This window comes from Danio rerio, chromosome 11 (assembly GCF_052040795.2).
Source record: "Danio rerio strain M-AB ecotype USA chromosome 11, GRCz13ab, whole genome shotgun sequence".
Taxonomy (NCBI): domain Eukaryota; kingdom Metazoa; phylum Chordata; class Actinopteri; order Cypriniformes; family Danionidae; genus Danio; species Danio rerio.
Window position 1 is genome coordinate 40,061,842 of NC_141031.1, and position 17,065 is coordinate 40,078,906.

Sequence of the window (17,065 nt, forward strand, 5' to 3'; positions counted from 1 at the left end):
ACGTTGCACTTAAATATATTATTTGCTACTTGTTTAACCATTCTTTTGCAATATTTACACAATTAAATCATGCAATAATTCCTTTGGTTTAATAACCTGAGTCTGCACTTTGTGTTGTTTGTCCTAAATAATGCAGCAGACAGCAGTGCAGGCTCAACAATGGTAACAGGAGCTTCGGGCAACCAAGACAGCACCTCTCAGCAGTCCCTTTCGGAGTCCATTTCCACTGCCCAAAGGGTCTTAAGCCCTCCAGCACAGCTTCTGACTCAGTTTCCACAGGCTGGCCTGCTGACATCTACTGCACATCTGCCTCTGGGGACTCAACAACAACCTGTTCTACAAATGCACCAAGGTGTCACTCAGCAAACAATAGACCATTTGTTCCATGGAGCCCAGCAACAACCTAGTCCTCGGCAACCCCAGGGAACCCAACAACAACAACCTAGTGCCCCACTGCACCAGGCTGCACAAGCACATGGATTGATGTCTCAAGCACCCCAGCAACAACCCACCGTTCAACTGCACCAGCAATATCAGCAGGCAACTCATCAGCTACATCAAGGGGCTTTTCAGCAATCCTCAGTACATCTGCATCAGAGCGCCTACCAGCAGTCACCTGTAAGTTTATTCCTAAATCATTGCAGTTAAAACTGTAGTAGAAAAGACCACCAAAGACCATTCTTTTCTCCTCTTAGCCTTTTAGTTTTTTATGTTTTGGCTGTCTGAATTTTTAAAATGTTTCTTTTTCTCACATTGTGACTGAACAAGCAGCGACATGGCAGTATTCCTGGTGACTCCCAAGGAATATTCTCTAATAACTTGGCGGGGACCAGGCGCAGCAGCACATCATTCCTCGACACATTACAGAGAAGGGCCGACCTACAAGATTTTTTAGAACGCCTTCATTATCAGGCATATAGCTGTCCCAAACCTGGAGCAAGTTCTAGATATAAAATAAATCAGTCGCAGTCTACAAGTGCCTTTGCAGGGTCTTCATCATTCACAAATGATGATCAGGAAACAGATATTTCTAAAGACATTGGAGACTTAGGACATAGATCAGAACAAGTAAAAATTCATTCTCAGTCAATGTCATTCGGTCGAAGGAATTCTGATATCCCCCCACATTACTGCCAGGCTTGTAGGGCAATGTTGCTGGGTGTAAGGTCAGGGGGTCGAGGGTCTCTTGGCCATGCTTCTTTCTCCCATATCCACCAAAATATGTCCACTGTATTCCCAGTTAAACCACCTTTGTCACCTGATCCGGCTCATCTATATTCAATTTATATGACTCAACAGTCTCCACATATCCCTCCAAAGCACGTTTCTGTTCCTAAGAACATATCAACTTCAATACCAGTTGAAGTCACCCCACCCTCTCCTGGACACGAAGGCCATCCTCCTGCTCAGGTTCCTGTCACAGGATTAAATCATACCACTGCCTTCTCCCCTGTCTATATAACAATACCCTCTCCAGTCCACACTTCTTCCAGACATACATCTATATCTTCTCCAGTTGATTTAGTCTCCCCCCTCTGGCCATCCTCTCCAGTGTCCCCTGTCTCCTTGATTGGGCCACATTCTCCTAGTTTGGGAGACAGCTCAGATTTGTCTCACCTTGATCGCTGTCTCCATCATATCATCAATCGTCGTACTAGCTCCCCTGTGCTAGCTGACAGGGCACAGCCTGGAGATGGCCACGGCGATTCTTCTATTAACAGGTTTCTTGGACTTCAGTTCCAAGCCAAAAGCTCTTTGTGTGTACCTCTATCACATCAGGAAACTTTTTCTGTGCAGGACAGTGAGGTTGGACCAGTTCTTGTGGTAGGTGAAAACAAAACGTGCAAGCTAAGATCCTAGCAAGAAAACGTAGAACAAAATATCGCTTTTGGCTCACCCATACTTTGCTTGGAGAAATGCAGCTTCCTGAATTTGTTGCATTAGATTTAAATGTAAATCCTTCCTAGTTCTAAGTCTATGTAGAATTTAAGAGTACATTTGTACTTTGTAGTTTCTGAACTAAGGGTGCTTTCACACCTGCCTTATTTTGTTCGATTGAATCGCACCAGAGTTCGTTTCCCCTTTTGGTACGGTTTGTTTGGGCAGGTGAGAATGCAGCAATCGTACTCGAGTGTGCACTAAAAGCGGATTAAATAAGCGTACCAAGACCTGCTTGAAGAGGTGGTCTCGTTACGCTTTCAAACAAACCCTGGATCGGTTCGTTTGTGGTGAGAATATGATTCGTACTAAAACAGGTCCAACCGCAAAAAGTACTGCGCGTTTTAGACTAATTCAGCTGCCGTAGGCCGATGCGCTGTGCATTATGGGATATGGAGTAAAAATATTTGTTGACAGTGCTTTACCAACAGAGAGGGGAAAACATTACCTGATGGATCGTTGGTAATATTTCCGCAAGATGACCATGTCGCAGTTTAGCTAAATTAATTCATGTCTCCTCGAGAAGTGATGAGCGATGCATAAACACTGTTTTCCAGCCGCGGCCGCGCTTAATTTTCGTAATGTATAGTTTGTCTAAAGCAGGGATACAATCAGCCAGCGCAGTCGTCCCTCCGGAGTAAAAGGTTTTGTTTACCTGCAGGAGTTCACTGGCATTTTCCCGCACGTAAATTCTGACCAATCAATAAGTAGTTTAGGAAATATGCTCAACAACATCTGGCCAATGAGAGATGTGGATTTTGTCAGATGACTGCATTTTGGTTCGTTTCAACTGGTTCAGACCAAAGCTAGCAGGGTGGCGTGAAAACGACCCAAAGATGGCAGAAAATGCAACAATGTATCATTTATTACCCTTGGTCCGGTCCAAATGAAGCGAACTACAGATGTGAAAGCACCCTAAACTGAACGAATTTCTCTAACCACTGCTATTTGCAAAAGAATAAGAAATAGGGCTGTTTTCAGTGGATTATTAAGTCCTTTTGAAGGACACAGTCTCTTGAAAGACTGCTAGAGGATGGCACAGCAAGCTGACTGAACAATAAATGACTGCTACTGCAACACTGCAAATTATCCTTGTCACCCTTTATGTGGTCCATTTTAGAGCAACATCCCCTGTGTGTAGAGCAAATCACTGCTCTGATGTTTGATATCATACATTTTCTCCTTTTCTTCCCTGTCAGTAGCTGATAATTTACCTGTCACATCAAACCCTGTGCTACAAATATCCTAAAGAACCGTTATTGGTTGAGAAGTGGTTAATTGCAACGGTTCCTGCATTAACATTTGTGTTTGTGCATGTCTTTTTCAGCCTTCTGCACAAACTGTTCCATCTAAGACTGTCTCTGCTCCAGCTACTCCTGTACCGCATGCCCGTCCACAAAGCATTCCTGCTTCTGCCCTTGTAGCACAGCAAAACCAGACAACTGTACCACTAGCCCAGGAGGTAAGTCTGCTGTAGATTTGCCGCCTAATAAATGAGGAGAGATGCATGCCTGTGGCTAGCAAAGAGATAGTTTATAGTGTAATTTAGTTCTTCCTTGTGTTTGTATTTCTCTCAGTTTCATCTCTATTTCCATCCTGAAGCTTTCCTGCCTCAGGTAGACTGTATAAACATCCTCAGTTTTTTTTAAATCTGAAAAAATTCTGGACAAATTTGGTTTTAGTCAAGCCATAATCGTATTAATTTATAAAATGTTCACTGAATAATACACAAATTCAGTTTAACCAACCACCAACCTAGTTGGAGGTAAATATATAACTACCAAAGTGTCTGGGAACAGTTGAATATGTGTTTATGAAATTAATAATTGTTTTTTTTTTCCTTTATCTGTTTGTCCATCCCAGACTTTATCAACTCTCCAGCCACTAATGCAGGCATCCACAGATGGTCAGTCTATTCCACAGCATCTATTACAGTCAGCATCTTCAATGCTCAGTACCCTACCTCCACAACCACAACTTAATATTCAGACACCACTTCTCCAGCCTCTACAAATTTCCACAAAGGTGAGTTTGTGAAAATGGGAAATTGGCATATTTGCACTACCAATTTTTCGGATTTCTGAAGTTTATTCTGTAGCCAGAGTGAAATCTGTTCAACCATAGATGAAACAGTTGATGGATTTTCCAAATTGTACCTGTAAATATGTACTGATTCCTAGCTTACCTCTGGCTGTTTATGTTTTTATGATTTTTGCTCTTTATTCTTCAGTTTCCTTCGACATATCCTCTTTTACCAGAAGGGGGCACATCTACAGGGACAGAACCTATATCTTTCTCCTCAGTCTCTTACTCTTCTCCTTATCCCACAAATGCTCCTCCTGCATCATCCCCCTACTACTCACCAAGCCCCATCAGCGCTCCCCTTCCCATAATACCCATGCAGAATGTACCTTGCATACTAGGATCAGGCACACCTGTATCCACCCCTCTCAATGTTCCCACCCCTATACCTCTCCTGGCTATGGCCCTCTCCCCACCCATGCCTCCACCAGAGCAACATCTGCAACAGATGTTCTCCCCAATTCCAACACCAGAAGGTGCCCTATACCAACCTCAACCCCAACCAACACAGCCCTCCCTTCCCCTTCCAAATCCAGCATCTCTCCCTCAGCAAGACCCGTCTATTCCTGAACCTTTTAAAGAGGTAAATTCTGTGCTTTCTTTCCTGCTTTGTGCAAGGATTGATTAATGTATGGTGAATGTGTGTCAGAATATTTCTATGATCACACAGGTGTTAAAGCACAGTAGTTATTTGGAAAGGGACAGCATAATGGCAATACATTAATCAAGATTGGTGCTTTAGTTAATTGTCACAGCAATCAATGATGCAGGATAATTAATATTATTATGAGACCCTTACAATTGAGGTTAAGGCTCTTCTTGCATAATGAAACACACCGTTTTTTTCACAGGAATACTCTCACCATGAGGAATTGCAGATCCTGGCTCCATCTCACACTGTTATGTCACAGATTCAGTCTCCTCCACAGGACAGTAAGTCAGATACAAAGTTTACCAATGTCCAAGCCTTTTCTGAGACAGTGGAGCATCCTCTGCAGTCTACTGGCATTCAGAGAGCATATGCTGTTCCTGAGAGTACTGGCACAGCTAGTGCAACTCAGCAAAGGGCAGAAACTTCTGCAATGCCCAAACTCCCAGCACCAGAGCCCTGCCCATTTCAACACAGCACTGAGGTAACATTCTTTATCGGACTATAAAGTAGTGATGGGTCGTTCATGAACGATTCGTTCTTTTTGAACGAATCTTCAATATGACTCGGGAACTACGAGTCCTCTCAAGGAGTGATTCGTTCATCCGCGCATGCACACATTTGTGCAGGTAGTATCGTTAATTTCAAGTCTTCATCACATTGGCAGAAGCCAATTATACGCGTTTAGAGCCGGAATAAGAATTGATCCGCTCACCTCTCGAGTCCTTGATCGGGTCTGAGTCACTCGTTCCTCACGGGCCAATCATATGCGTTTAGAGCCGGAAAAAGTATTGAAACGTTCATCTCTCGAGTCCTCTATCGGGTCTGAGTCACTCGTTCCTCACGGGCCAATCATATGCGTTTATAGCGGGAAAAAGAATTGATCCGATCATCTCTCGAGTCCTCTATCGGGTCTGAGTCACTCGTTCCTCACGGGCCAATCATATGCGTTTAGAGCCGGAAAAAGAATTGATCCGCTCATCTCTCGAGTCCTCTATCGGGTCTGAGTCACTCGTTCCTCACGAGCCAATCATATGCGTTTAGAGCCGGAAAAAGTATTAAAACGTTCATCTCTCGAGTCCTCTATCGGGTCTGAGTCACTCATTCCTCACGGGCCAATCATACGCATTTAGAGCCGGAAAAAGAATTGATCCATTCATCTCTCGAGTCATCTATTGGGTCTGAGTCACTCGTTCATCACGAGCCAATCATACGCGTTTAGAGCCGGAAAAAGAATTGATCCGTTCACCTCTCGAGTCCTCGATCGGGTCTGAGTCACTCGTTCCTCACGGGCCAATCATACGCGTTTAGAGCCGTAAAAAGTTTGTGCATTGATCAATTGATCATTGATCAAGACTGTGCATTGATTAAGATTATATGTGACTGTCAGTGTAACGTGAATGAACCCCTGACATTTGAAGACATGAAGAGGTGAGCTGAGCAAAGAGAAAAAAATGCCTTCATACACAAAAGAGCAGGTAAACATTCAATTATTATTTTCTCCTTGTTATATTCTACTTATGACTTATTTGTCGTGTAATCAACCTTTTGGGCTAGTTGTAGATGTGTTTGGAAGCAATTCGTAACATTTTAATAATATTTTGGCAAATTGAACCAAACGAACGAAATGACTCGAAAAAAGATTCGTTCATCTTGATGAACGAGACTCAAAGATCCGAGTCAGTAAAATGATCCAAACTTCCCATCACTACTATAAAGTGTTCATAAAACTAAGACAGTTATAGATCAATTATTTAAGTATTATATTTTCCTTACAGGCACCTGCATCTATTCCTCTCCATGCTTTTGTGTGCGACAGGTAGGTAGACGCTGGTTTGCTCTAAAAAGCTTGCAGACATCAAAGAAACATTATTGTGGTGCTTAAAGTTTTAAATGTAGTTTTATGTAAATGTTTAGCCTACCATCATGCTATGTTTCTTTTTATTCATGTGAATTATTTGACAGACAGCACTCAATGCATTACAACAGTAGCAGATTTCAAATTATTTTGACTTTTTAGCCTAAATCAAGATGCAGGATCTAGTAAAGAAATGAGTGACAGCTATGAAGGATCCACCGGTGGAGGAAAAGGTGATGGCAAACCCAGAAAGCATCACCGCAAATCTGCTCGCACACGTTCACGCCAAGAAAAAATTAACAAGCCAAAACTAAGCATGTTAAATGTAAGTATTAAACATCTTCTATTTAAATACAAATTTTGCGGTTATTTCCTAAATGTCCTTATATTTTCAGGTTAGTAATACGGGTGACAAGATGGTGGAATGCCAGTTGGAGACACACAATCATAAAATGGTGACTTTCAAGTTCGACCTAGATGGAGATGCGCCTGAAGAAATAGCCACTTATATGGTGAGGTTAATGTTCCACCCAGGTTTGTAGAGTATTAAGAAATATTACTGTGGTGCTTAAAGTTTTTAATTTAACTTGATGTACGTTTGGAGTCCACCATCAGATTTAGTTTCTCCTATTTGTGTATTAGGTGGAAAATGGTTTCATTCTACCAATAGAAAAGGAGATTTTCATAGATCAACTAAAAGACATTGTTGACAAGGCAGAGGATATTTTAAGTGAGGACATGGATGGAGAGAAGACATCAGAACTTGGGAAAGGACAGACACCTGGAGATAAAGGAAGAGAGGTAATTAAGGGAGCCTGTTAAAGGTTCAGACATCTTAAATTTGGAATTTAACCAACTAAATTCGGTCTCTTACTGTTACTCTCCAGACAATAAATGGACAGCAACCTGGGATTCCCCAGGCAGTTTATCAGCAAAATGGTAAACCTTCTTCCTAATTTAAAATACATGCACACCAAATGCTCGCTGATTTATTGTATCAGTATGCAAGCCTTTAGTACTGTATCTGTTCAAGTCCTCTGTTTAGTTCTGCACACAGGCAAGAGGTGGTTCATCATCTGCCCTGTAGAAGAAGCTCCTGCAGCAAGTCAGGATGGATGCTCAGATGGAGGTCCATCTACACAATCTCCATCTACAACAACAATAACTGAAGGAACAGCCACTGCTCAGCCTGTAGAGAGTGCATCAGTACAACCACCAGAACCCAGCACAGGATCTGCTTCCGCTTCTATGGGTAATGTCAGGTTACCCATTATGGGTAGTAATACTGCCTTGGGGTTGGTTTAAACAATTCAAACTTGATGCATCACAACACAATAATCTAGACCAGTGTTTCTCAACTGGTGGGTCACGACCCAAAAGTGGGTCGCGGGAACATTTTCAGTGGGTCGCAGAGTGTGTAGTCAAAAAAAACAACAAAAGTAAAAAAAATTTTACTTTTTTTTTTGCTTATACCGGACTTTTATTTTGAAATTAGTGCGCGACAACCCTACCGTTTGACATGTAAAAGTTCATTTAATTATACCAACAAATATGTTGAAGCGCAAGTTCGACCCAGAATATGTAAAGTATGTATTCACATATATTGACGACAAAAAAGACTTAAAGCCTCAGTGTCATGTAGTGAAGTGCTCTCATAAGAGAGCATGAAGCCTTCTAAATTAAGACGAAATTTAGAAAGACAACATGTTTTATTAACATGGTAAGTTCATGATAACTGAACATTTTCTTACCCTAACCACTGTTTACAGTATTTGTCGTTTTTACTTTGTAATATTTCTATAAATTTATCCATTTTTAAAAAAAATGACAGCAATAAAATATTTATTTGTAAGTCTCAGTGAATGTCTTATGATTTATCTGTCACTACTTGTGTATGTTAACAAATAAATACAAATGAATTATAATTCCTAAAATTGTATTATAGTTCCTAAAAATGTGGGTTGCGGCTCATTGACCATGTAAAAATGTGGGTCCCATGGCCAAACCAGTTGAGAACCCCTGATCTAGACCACATATGAGGTCATGCAGAAAAGACACTGTATGTTCATAGTGCTTATTTATTTAGCCTATCTGCTTCTGTTGTGAACTAGGAAACTTTAAGATAAATATAAATTATAAAAAGTATCTGCAATATTGTGAGAAACAATCATGAATATACTAATACAGCTGTTCTCCTTTCACTACACTAAAATGAGCATATATTCTTTATTTTTAAGAAAAGGTTGGCTACATTTTCTGCTTTGTTTCATTCTGCAGATTCAGAAACCTGTGCCACAGCGCCTCCATCTGGAGGAAGTGATCCCTATGGGGTCTGGAGCCCCCTCTCTTTGACAAATACTGATCCTCTTTCTCTGGCTGCTCTTTCCCAAGCTCCTCCTGCCCCGCAAGCAGCTATGATGCCAGCACAGCCTGCTTCACATTCAGAGGAGGGCCAAAATTTGGGCTCTACCCAGGTCAGTGTACAGCAGTCCCAGCCCTGCATAGATCCTCAAAGCTCTCTTTTTGTGGAAGAGACTCAAAGTGGCAGATTAGACTCGGTCTCCGCAATGCACACCGCTCAGCAAATGGCTGAAATTGCATGTGCTGCCTCATTGGTGGAGGACGTGCCCTGCTGTCCCTTGGTCATGCCGTTGTCCCTTGAAGTAAGCAGCGGGACGCAGAAGCCATCCACCGTAATGCCGCCACCATCACAAGACAGTACATCTGCTCGCGAACAACTCCAATCCATTACATCTAATCGAGCGGAGCGTGGCCTGCAACCTGTGGTGCTGCAGCAGCCTGTTTCCACTGTAAGTGGATCTAAGGCTCCTTCCCTGCCTCAGAGCCCTGCTCCTTCACAGCACCACTTTGTCCCTGGTGAGTCAGATGGAGAGGGGCGTAGCAGAGGAGGGTTTGTAGACAGCACTATCAAGACTCTGGATGAGAAATTGAGGAATTTATTGTACCAAGAGTACGCTCCGATGTACCCATCGGGAAGTGCAGCTGAAACTCCAGGATCTGGTACAGAGTATATCCAATCTCCACCAGGACCTGAGAGTGCCATGGGAGGGTCAGGAACCAGCACACCTAGTCTTATAGGAGAGGGACGATTCAGGGCAGGTGAACAGCTGGTAAGTTTAATCTCCAACTTTTAGTCTTGCATATTTCAGAACATCACAAGATTTTATTTATTAGGAATGATACTTCTTTTGTAAGTCAGCTGTCACCAACAGCTATTCCCTTGCTTACAGCATGTCTGGATAACAATTTTGAACTGATAAATGTTTTAAACTTCAGAACTTGAGTATGATGATGAATCATCACCAAAAAGTATTGCCTTTTTGTTTTGAAGCCACAGATCCCAGAGCGGGTAGACAGTTTAAGCGCTCTCAGCGACTCTGCAGTTGGAGGTTAGACAATATTTTGTCCTTTTATTTTCTTGATAAACACTATTTACAAACAGTATAAAAGCCATGTTTCTCTACAGTTACTGTGTCAAGGAGACATGTGATGCCACACTCTACATCTTGTTCTGGATCTAGAAATCGATATAAGGTATACTGTGCACAGCAATGGTTTGATTTCTGCTGGAAAAGGTTTAAAGACCTTTTATTAATCTTCAGTTGAATAATCTGAGAGCCACTTTGTGGTAACAACATAGTTGTTTGCAGTGTTGGGCAGTAGCATCGCCACAAGTAGTGACGCTACTAGCTTTGCTACATTTCTCAGTAGCTTTGCGGTAGCGTCGCTTCTTTCTAAATCAAGTAGCTTTTCAGTAGCGAAGCTATTTTATTAGTCAAGTAGCGCAGTAGCGTCCACAAAGCTACATTTACCAATCGTGGATCAATAAGTGAAGGCACAGACAATTACAGAGCTGTGAAGCCATTAACTGCGTCCCAAATGGCACACTATACACTGTGCACTCATGCACTATGTACTTATGCACTTACACACTCAACAGGATAGTATATGTATGTAGTGTCGTCCCAAATGGCACACTAATGTGTTTTTACTAAGCGGAAATTCAAACCGTTTCCCTGATGACGTTTGACGGTTGCCAAATCAGTGAAATAAACGACCGAATTATCAGATAATACCTGCCGTGAGTATTGCCGCATTCACCATCGGGAGGCGCTAAAATCACTCTCGTAGGAGAATTTTGCTTTCACCATCCAAAATAAATAAAGTTATTCAACATGTGCATCTGATAGCTCCGCCCCTTCCTCTACGTGAGCAAACCTGCGGTCGTTGAGTGCGTGAAGTGTCCATCATTACACACTTCATTTTAGCAGCTGAATGAGTGCATCATCCGGGTAATTAAAGTGCACTTATTATTTTTAGAGTTTTCAGTGTGAACGCACTACTTACACTATTTATACTACAAAATGGTGTAGAATAGTGCATAAGTATGCGATTTGGGACGCAGCTATTGTCTAGCCGATGAAAGTAAATCCATAGCTGCGTCCCAAATCGCATACTTATGCACTATTCTACGCCATTTTGTAGTATAAACAGTGTAAGTAGTGTGTTCACACTGAAAACTCTAAAAATCATAAGTGCACTTTAATTACCCGGATGATGCACTCATTCAGCCGCTAAAATGAAGTGTGTAATGATGGACACTTCACGCACTCAACGACCGCAGGTTTGCATACATAGCGGAAGGGGCGGAGCTATCGGACGCACATGTTGGATAACTTTATTTATTTTGGATGGTGAAAGCAAATTTCTCCAACGAGAGTGATTATAGCGCCTCCCGATGGTGAATGTGGCTATACTCATGGCAGGTATTATTTGATAATTCTGTTGTTTATTTCACTGATTTGGCAACCGTCAAACGTCATTAGGGAAACGGTTTGAATTTCCGCTTAGTAAAAAAACATTAGTGTGCCATTTGGGACACCACTTCATACATATACTATCCTGTTGAGTGTGTAAGTGCATAAGTACATAGTGCATGAGTGCATAGTGTATAGTGTGCCATTTGGGACGCAGCTAGTATGATGGCGAGCCGCGAGAAACATGATTTCTTCTTCTTTCTGTTTTATGGTGGTTGACAACAAACTTTTTGGTGCGTTACTGCCACCTCTGGTAGGTGACGTCGCAAACCAAATTAGGCTAGCACGAGAAACTTCCTTGATGGAAAGATGACTGAGGGAGAGCAATTATTTCTGAAGCAGGATTTTTCATGACCATACCTCGAGAAGTACATGTTAAGATGCAATAACTTAATTTCTGATGCTGTGCTCAAAAAATACTTCAGTAATTTATAGTAAGTACTACTATAAATTACTGCATTATGTAGTGTAATTTATTAATGAAGAGTTGTAAAATATATACAATATGCATAACACTTATGTCAAAATATTTCTCTTCACTATAAATTACTATAGTATTTTAAATGTGTAACACCTGCTTTTATTGGATTTTTTTGTTTTAGCTGTTATATACTATAATGTGTTTTTGTTTAGTACAGCATATTATTTACAGTAAATAACTGAACTGAATTATTATGCCTCATATGTTTCATTGACAGTTTTGATTACTAATATGATTGACTTGGATTTATTTGCTTCGATTAAAAAATAAAAATTGCAAAAATAGCTTAGATGTAGCTAAGCTACTTTTGCCATGTAGCTTTTAGCTTAGCTTGCTACATTTCCCAGGGGGAAGCATTTAGTGTAGTTATGCTACATTTTAGAGTAGCTTATAGCTTAGCTCACTACATATTTCAAGTAGCTTGCCCAACACTGGTTGTTTGTCATAGTAATGTATTAAGTCAATTCTTGTGAAATCAGCATTTTGTCTTCTTTTTTGATTTGATTTACTTTTCTGGATTAGATGGTGCCAAGCTCCACTGACATCTTGACAGGTCAAGGTCGAAAGCAGCGCAGCCTGAGCAGCACGGCATCTCCAGCACACCCTGGTGGATTTTTGGGAGAATGTACCATGTACGAAGAGCCGACTATGTCAGCTACTACAGTTGGCAGGTTCTCAGTGGTCAGCACAGAAGACGAGGTCACGCGTAGAAAGTACAGTAGCAGATATTCAGCTCCACCTGACTTTTATCTGGACGCTCCACCTCCACTGACCAAACGGGGGTCTTTGCCAAGGGCGCAGACCTCGACTTCAGCAGATGCCACAGTTTGCACACGATTTATGTCATCTGACTCTGGGGCAGAAAGCAGCCCTGCAAAAATGGCACCTACAACCCCATCCCGGCATGGCAGGTCTGAAAGGAGAGGAAGCGACCTCATGAAAAGGGCAGTGGCTTTTCTAAAGCGCTCTGGCCGCAGCAGTAGTGTGCAAAGCTCTGATTCACCAAGCCGGAAAGGAGGGGTGTATGGATCCTATGTCAGCAGTGACAATGACTCAGAGATGGAGGACTCAGATATTAAAAAGGAGCTTCAAAATCTAAGAGAAAAGTAAGTTTATCTGTGAGCCTGTTTTTTTGTTTGGTTTGTCTTTTGGATGAATACTAAAAGAAAAACAATGTTTGCATCCTCTACAGGCATATGAAGGAGATAAGTGAATTGGAGGCCCACCACAGAGAAGAGATTGAGCTTCTCTATGTCAGATTAGGAAAACCACCACCTCCAGGTCTATACATCCCACCCACAGTGCCCCCTGCTGGACGCAAGCGCAGGACCAGCAGGCACAAACTAAAAGCTGGCAAACTGCTCAGCCCTCTAGTACAACAACTGAGAAATGTTGCTTCTAAAACTGGTGACTCCAGCAAACCTAATGATTTAACCAAATCTGGTAAGAAACTATGACTCCGCTACTAAACACCTTAATGGATTAGTTTATCCGCTTGTTAAGTGGTGACATGTTTGTGACGGATGTAATACCATTTCCGGGTCCAAGCCGCCACTCATTTGAGTGGTGAAATCATTCGTTTATGATCACGTTTTATTCCTATCACACATTAAAGTTAATTTCATATAAAATCATAGTGTACACAACAATCTCTGGGCTTGCTGCATAACAAATACCAAAGTTTTAACAATTTATAAAAAATTAATCACTTTCTGGTCATCGGATATTAGGCATGGACATATATACTGCGATCGTGATTTTCGAAAGCCTTAAATCGCTTTGTAAACGTTTATTATTACCATTTCATGAGTCTCCGCATTCAGTTGAACAGAGCGCTTGGACCCGGAAGCAGCTTCGCGTGACGTCACACTTAACAAGCGGATAGGTTAGGGAAAGGGTTAGAAATTTTAGAGCTTCCTCTTTCTCCATAGACAGCAAGGTTCCTGACTCAAAGTCCAGAAAGGTACCAAAAATATAATTAAAACAGGCTATATGCCTTCAGCGGTTCAATCAGAATATCGTGAAGCTACAAAAATACTTCTGTGCACACACAAAACTAAAAAAAAATACTTTATTAAGTATCTTTTAACAAGTCTCTTCTCCTCATTGTCAGTATATCACACATAAACAACCAATGAACGAGTCCTTACTGTATAGAGAATGAGGGAGCTTTGCGATTTCACCTAAAATATCTTAATGTATGTTCCACAAACAAATGAAGGGTTGGAGGTTTGGAACGACATAAGGGTGAATAATTAATAACAGAATTTTATTTCTGAATGAACAGTTTAAAATTTGAAACCCTCCCAAAAACATCATAACAGCTAATATCTTTTTCAGCTGAGGCGGTCCCGAGCTTGAATGGATCTCCTGCCAGGGCATCCAACTTGTCTGATGGCAGGCCTTATTCTGGAACCGGGACTCTGCCTTGTTCTGTTTCTGAGCCAGTTCAGACCCAACAGCCCTGCTCTCTCAAAGGATCTCTGTCTTCCGACAATATCTACTATGGTGCACAGGGAGAAGGACCCGTGCCACGCAGCCAGCCTGCCCAAGGTGATAAAAATTCCAAATTTTCAGCATACACCTTGAGAGAAATATCCTTCAGGCAGTAAAATAAAGTTGCCATTGTACCAGACCTTGTATCCTGGCATTATCAATTGATCATTCACCTGCAAAAAACAAAACAAAAATATCGCATGGAATTTACTTTAATAATGATAACATTTAAATTTTAGACATGGATGTGTCTAATTTTCCCTAAATATTAATATATATATATAGTTTATATATTTTATTAAGAGTTTTTAGAATAATCATTTAGCTTTCAAGTAAATTCAATCGTAGTGATTCTTACTCTCTCACCTCTGTACTTGTGTCTGCAGGCTGGCCTCCTTCTCCCCAGGCGTCTGCGCAGGTCACCTATAAATCCAGTAGTAAACCACGCGCTAGATTCCTCAGTGGGCCAGTTTCTCTGTCCATCTGTTTGTATCTCTCTCCTTTCCGCCATTCTCCATATCATATGTTGGGAGTCTATCTTTCTCCCGCTCTCTTCTCTTGAATCTTTCTCCCACTTTCTTCTGCTCATCAGCATTCATGCTTGATCCTTGATCATATGTGATCATTCTGTTATTATTTGTATCATCAGTTTATCCTTAATTTTTTTATTTAATTCAGTTGTTTTTGATGGCGATGCTGTTATGCTTCTAAATACTTTAACACGCTGCACGGCTTCACAGTAATCTTGCTTTAATTATTCTCACTTTAAAGTTTTGCAAGCCCAAACCACCACTGTTATACCATTAATTATTTTCTGTTTCAGTATTTTAATATTTTGGCCTGTAATACCTTACATCTAATTCACGTTTATATTGCAGTTGTTATTTTTAAATGACACATTCCATGTATTTATGTGATTATGCACAGTGATTTTCAAAAAAGAACTAATCTGAATAATTTTTCTTTTGTGTAGGGTCAACACTTAAGCGCCTGTGTCTGGGTAAAGAACGTGGCAGCAGTAAATATTCTCTTTTCTAAATTACTGACCCTGTTAACGCATAATTCTAGAGCATTCACAGTGTAATTTCAGTTTAATAAGATATTCAGTATAATCAAACACGCTGTATGTTGTATTTCAGTTCATTCGTGATTGTTTCATAGGATCTGGAGCATCATCAGGTGCCTCGAATCAATCCCCTATGCCTCCTGGATCCACTCCTCCTCCTCACCAGCCTGTTGGCCTTGCCCAAGCACAGACAAACAACAGCAACAACAAAACAGATGCTTTCACTCAGCAGCTTCACCGACTGGTGGATAACTGGGCAGAAGGTGTGAGGGCTCCTTCACGCTCACGCTCCCTCAGTCTAAGACCACAGCAACTGACCAGAACCAGGATCTGGAGTGCAACAGAGGTGAAACTATTTAAAATAATCGATAAATGACGTAATATACATTTTGGTTACTCACTCTCATGACACTACAATTTTTTTCAGAATGTCTATCAATCAAATTGACACAGATGGAAGCTTGTTCCCACCAAAAAAAGAGTATGTTTACACTTGGTTTGGTTCCGTTAAAATAAAGGGGGCTTTCACACTTCATGGTTTCCGCTATATTCATTCTTCCATGGCGGGGCGACACGCCAAAATTGATCCTGCCACGGCTACATTACAGCTTCTCATTCAAAACATTGTCGTGTTTTTTTAAAGGGTCACGAAACACCCAACACACATTTTTTGAGCTGTTGACATGTGTCCCACACTACTATAAACACTATTAGGACACCTATATTTCACTAAAAAGTGTAAATTGGTTGTTTTTGCGTTATTTCAAGCAAATTCGTACTTCCGGTTTGAAACAAATTTTTGAAGCTGCGTCACGGCCATGACATAATAGCGTGTATTCCAGCGTGCAGACTGGACGTCTGTGCCAGAGTGTGTCTTATTACGTCTTTCAGTGTGATGCATTAATGCATGAGTAAGACTTGGTTCAAACCAATCAGCGCGCTCTATTGTGCAACTTCATTAATATTCATTACTGTCAGAGTGTAGACGGCAGAGACGCCACGTTGTGTTGGCAAAACAAGAGTGAAGTGTTGCTTTTATAGTTTGCTGCAGTTAAGTTTTGTTTTCATTTTCTCTCTGTTAGAGCTCAGCTGGCGTCACTTGTGGATTAACAGTGTACGCGATGCGCAACAACATTAGTTGTATTTTATTCGTATCAAACAAACTATTGCACCGAGTGTAAACAAGTTAGCACTAACAGTTACAACCAAACTATAACCTCGTGTTGGATTTTGTGACCGGAATAACACACGCGGATTTCTGACACTACCTGCCGTGTGCATCTAAGTTTCCGGGAAATGCTGAGTTTTTTTTTTCTCTCATTCGCCGTGCGGTATCAAACGTTCCATGAAAAATACACGCTTAGAGCAGCGCCTCGAATCAAATATCACGTTTGTCGGGAGGGACATGAATGAATTCCCTGAATGAAAGAGCCAAACTGCAGTTAAAGTCCAACATTTAATAATTTGGCAAATAATTCGACTACAGATGTCCATGTAAACACAGTCACATTGTCCGCTGTGGTTGTGTGTTTTGACTCTGAAATTCAGCGCGCCCAAATAGACACTCCCACACCAAGCCTCTTTTCTTCCTCCGACACTCCTCCCTAAACAGAGCTGGACAAGCCCAGTTTTCTGACTTTTTCCAAAGTAGAGGTGT

The 17,065-nt window shown here is 41.3% G+C and overlaps 1 protein-coding gene and 1 long non-coding RNA gene across 48 annotated transcripts in view; one reads left to right on the forward strand and one right to left on the reverse strand.

Annotated features, from left to right (window-relative positions):
- Positions 1-17,065, forward strand: part of wnk2 (WNK lysine deficient protein kinase 2) — a 40,038-nt gene that overhangs the window by 17,855 nt on the left and 5,118 nt on the right. For 2 of the 47 annotated variants that reach the window (XM_087274040.1, XM_087274038.1), the window contains 22 exons: positions 137-618; positions 769-1,824; positions 3,266-3,400; positions 3,516-3,554; positions 3,802-3,963; positions 4,169-4,603; positions 4,872-5,153; positions 6,448-6,488; positions 6,690-6,852; positions 6,923-7,039; positions 7,170-7,328; positions 7,415-7,466; positions 7,573-7,779; positions 8,805-9,658; positions 9,880-9,937; positions 10,015-10,082; positions 12,369-12,952; positions 13,039-13,289; positions 14,187-14,399; positions 14,729-14,827; positions 15,316-15,360; positions 15,504-15,754. In XM_087274040.1, coding sequence (XP_087130166.1) covers positions 137-618; positions 769-1,824; positions 3,266-3,400; positions 3,516-3,554; positions 3,802-3,963; positions 4,169-4,603; positions 4,872-5,153; positions 6,448-6,488; positions 6,690-6,852; positions 6,923-7,039; positions 7,170-7,328; positions 7,415-7,466; positions 7,573-7,779; positions 8,805-9,658; positions 9,880-9,937; positions 10,015-10,082; positions 12,369-12,952; positions 13,039-13,289; positions 14,187-14,399; positions 14,729-14,827; positions 15,316-15,360; positions 15,504-15,754 — 5,753 coding nt within the window. Of the gene's footprint in view, positions 1-136; positions 619-768; positions 1,825-3,265; positions 3,401-3,515; positions 3,555-3,801; positions 3,964-4,168; positions 4,604-4,871; positions 5,154-6,447; positions 6,489-6,689; positions 6,853-6,922; positions 7,040-7,169; positions 7,329-7,414; positions 7,467-7,572; positions 7,780-8,804; positions 9,659-9,879; positions 9,938-10,014; positions 10,083-12,368; positions 12,953-13,038; positions 13,290-14,186; positions 14,400-14,728; positions 14,828-15,315; positions 15,361-15,503; positions 15,755-15,835; positions 15,890-17,065 lie in introns of all 47 variants that reach the window. The other 45 variants (XM_087274068.1, XM_087274067.1, XM_087274058.1 and 42 more) reach the window with 36 other exon arrangements.
- Positions 14,097-16,177, reverse strand: LOC147834884 (uncharacterized). The gene is made up of 2 exons (XR_015503040.1): positions 14,709-16,177; positions 14,097-14,515 (listed from the first exon to the last, which is right to left on the reverse strand). It is a non-coding gene; the product is annotated as an uncharacterized LOC147834884 (long non-coding RNA).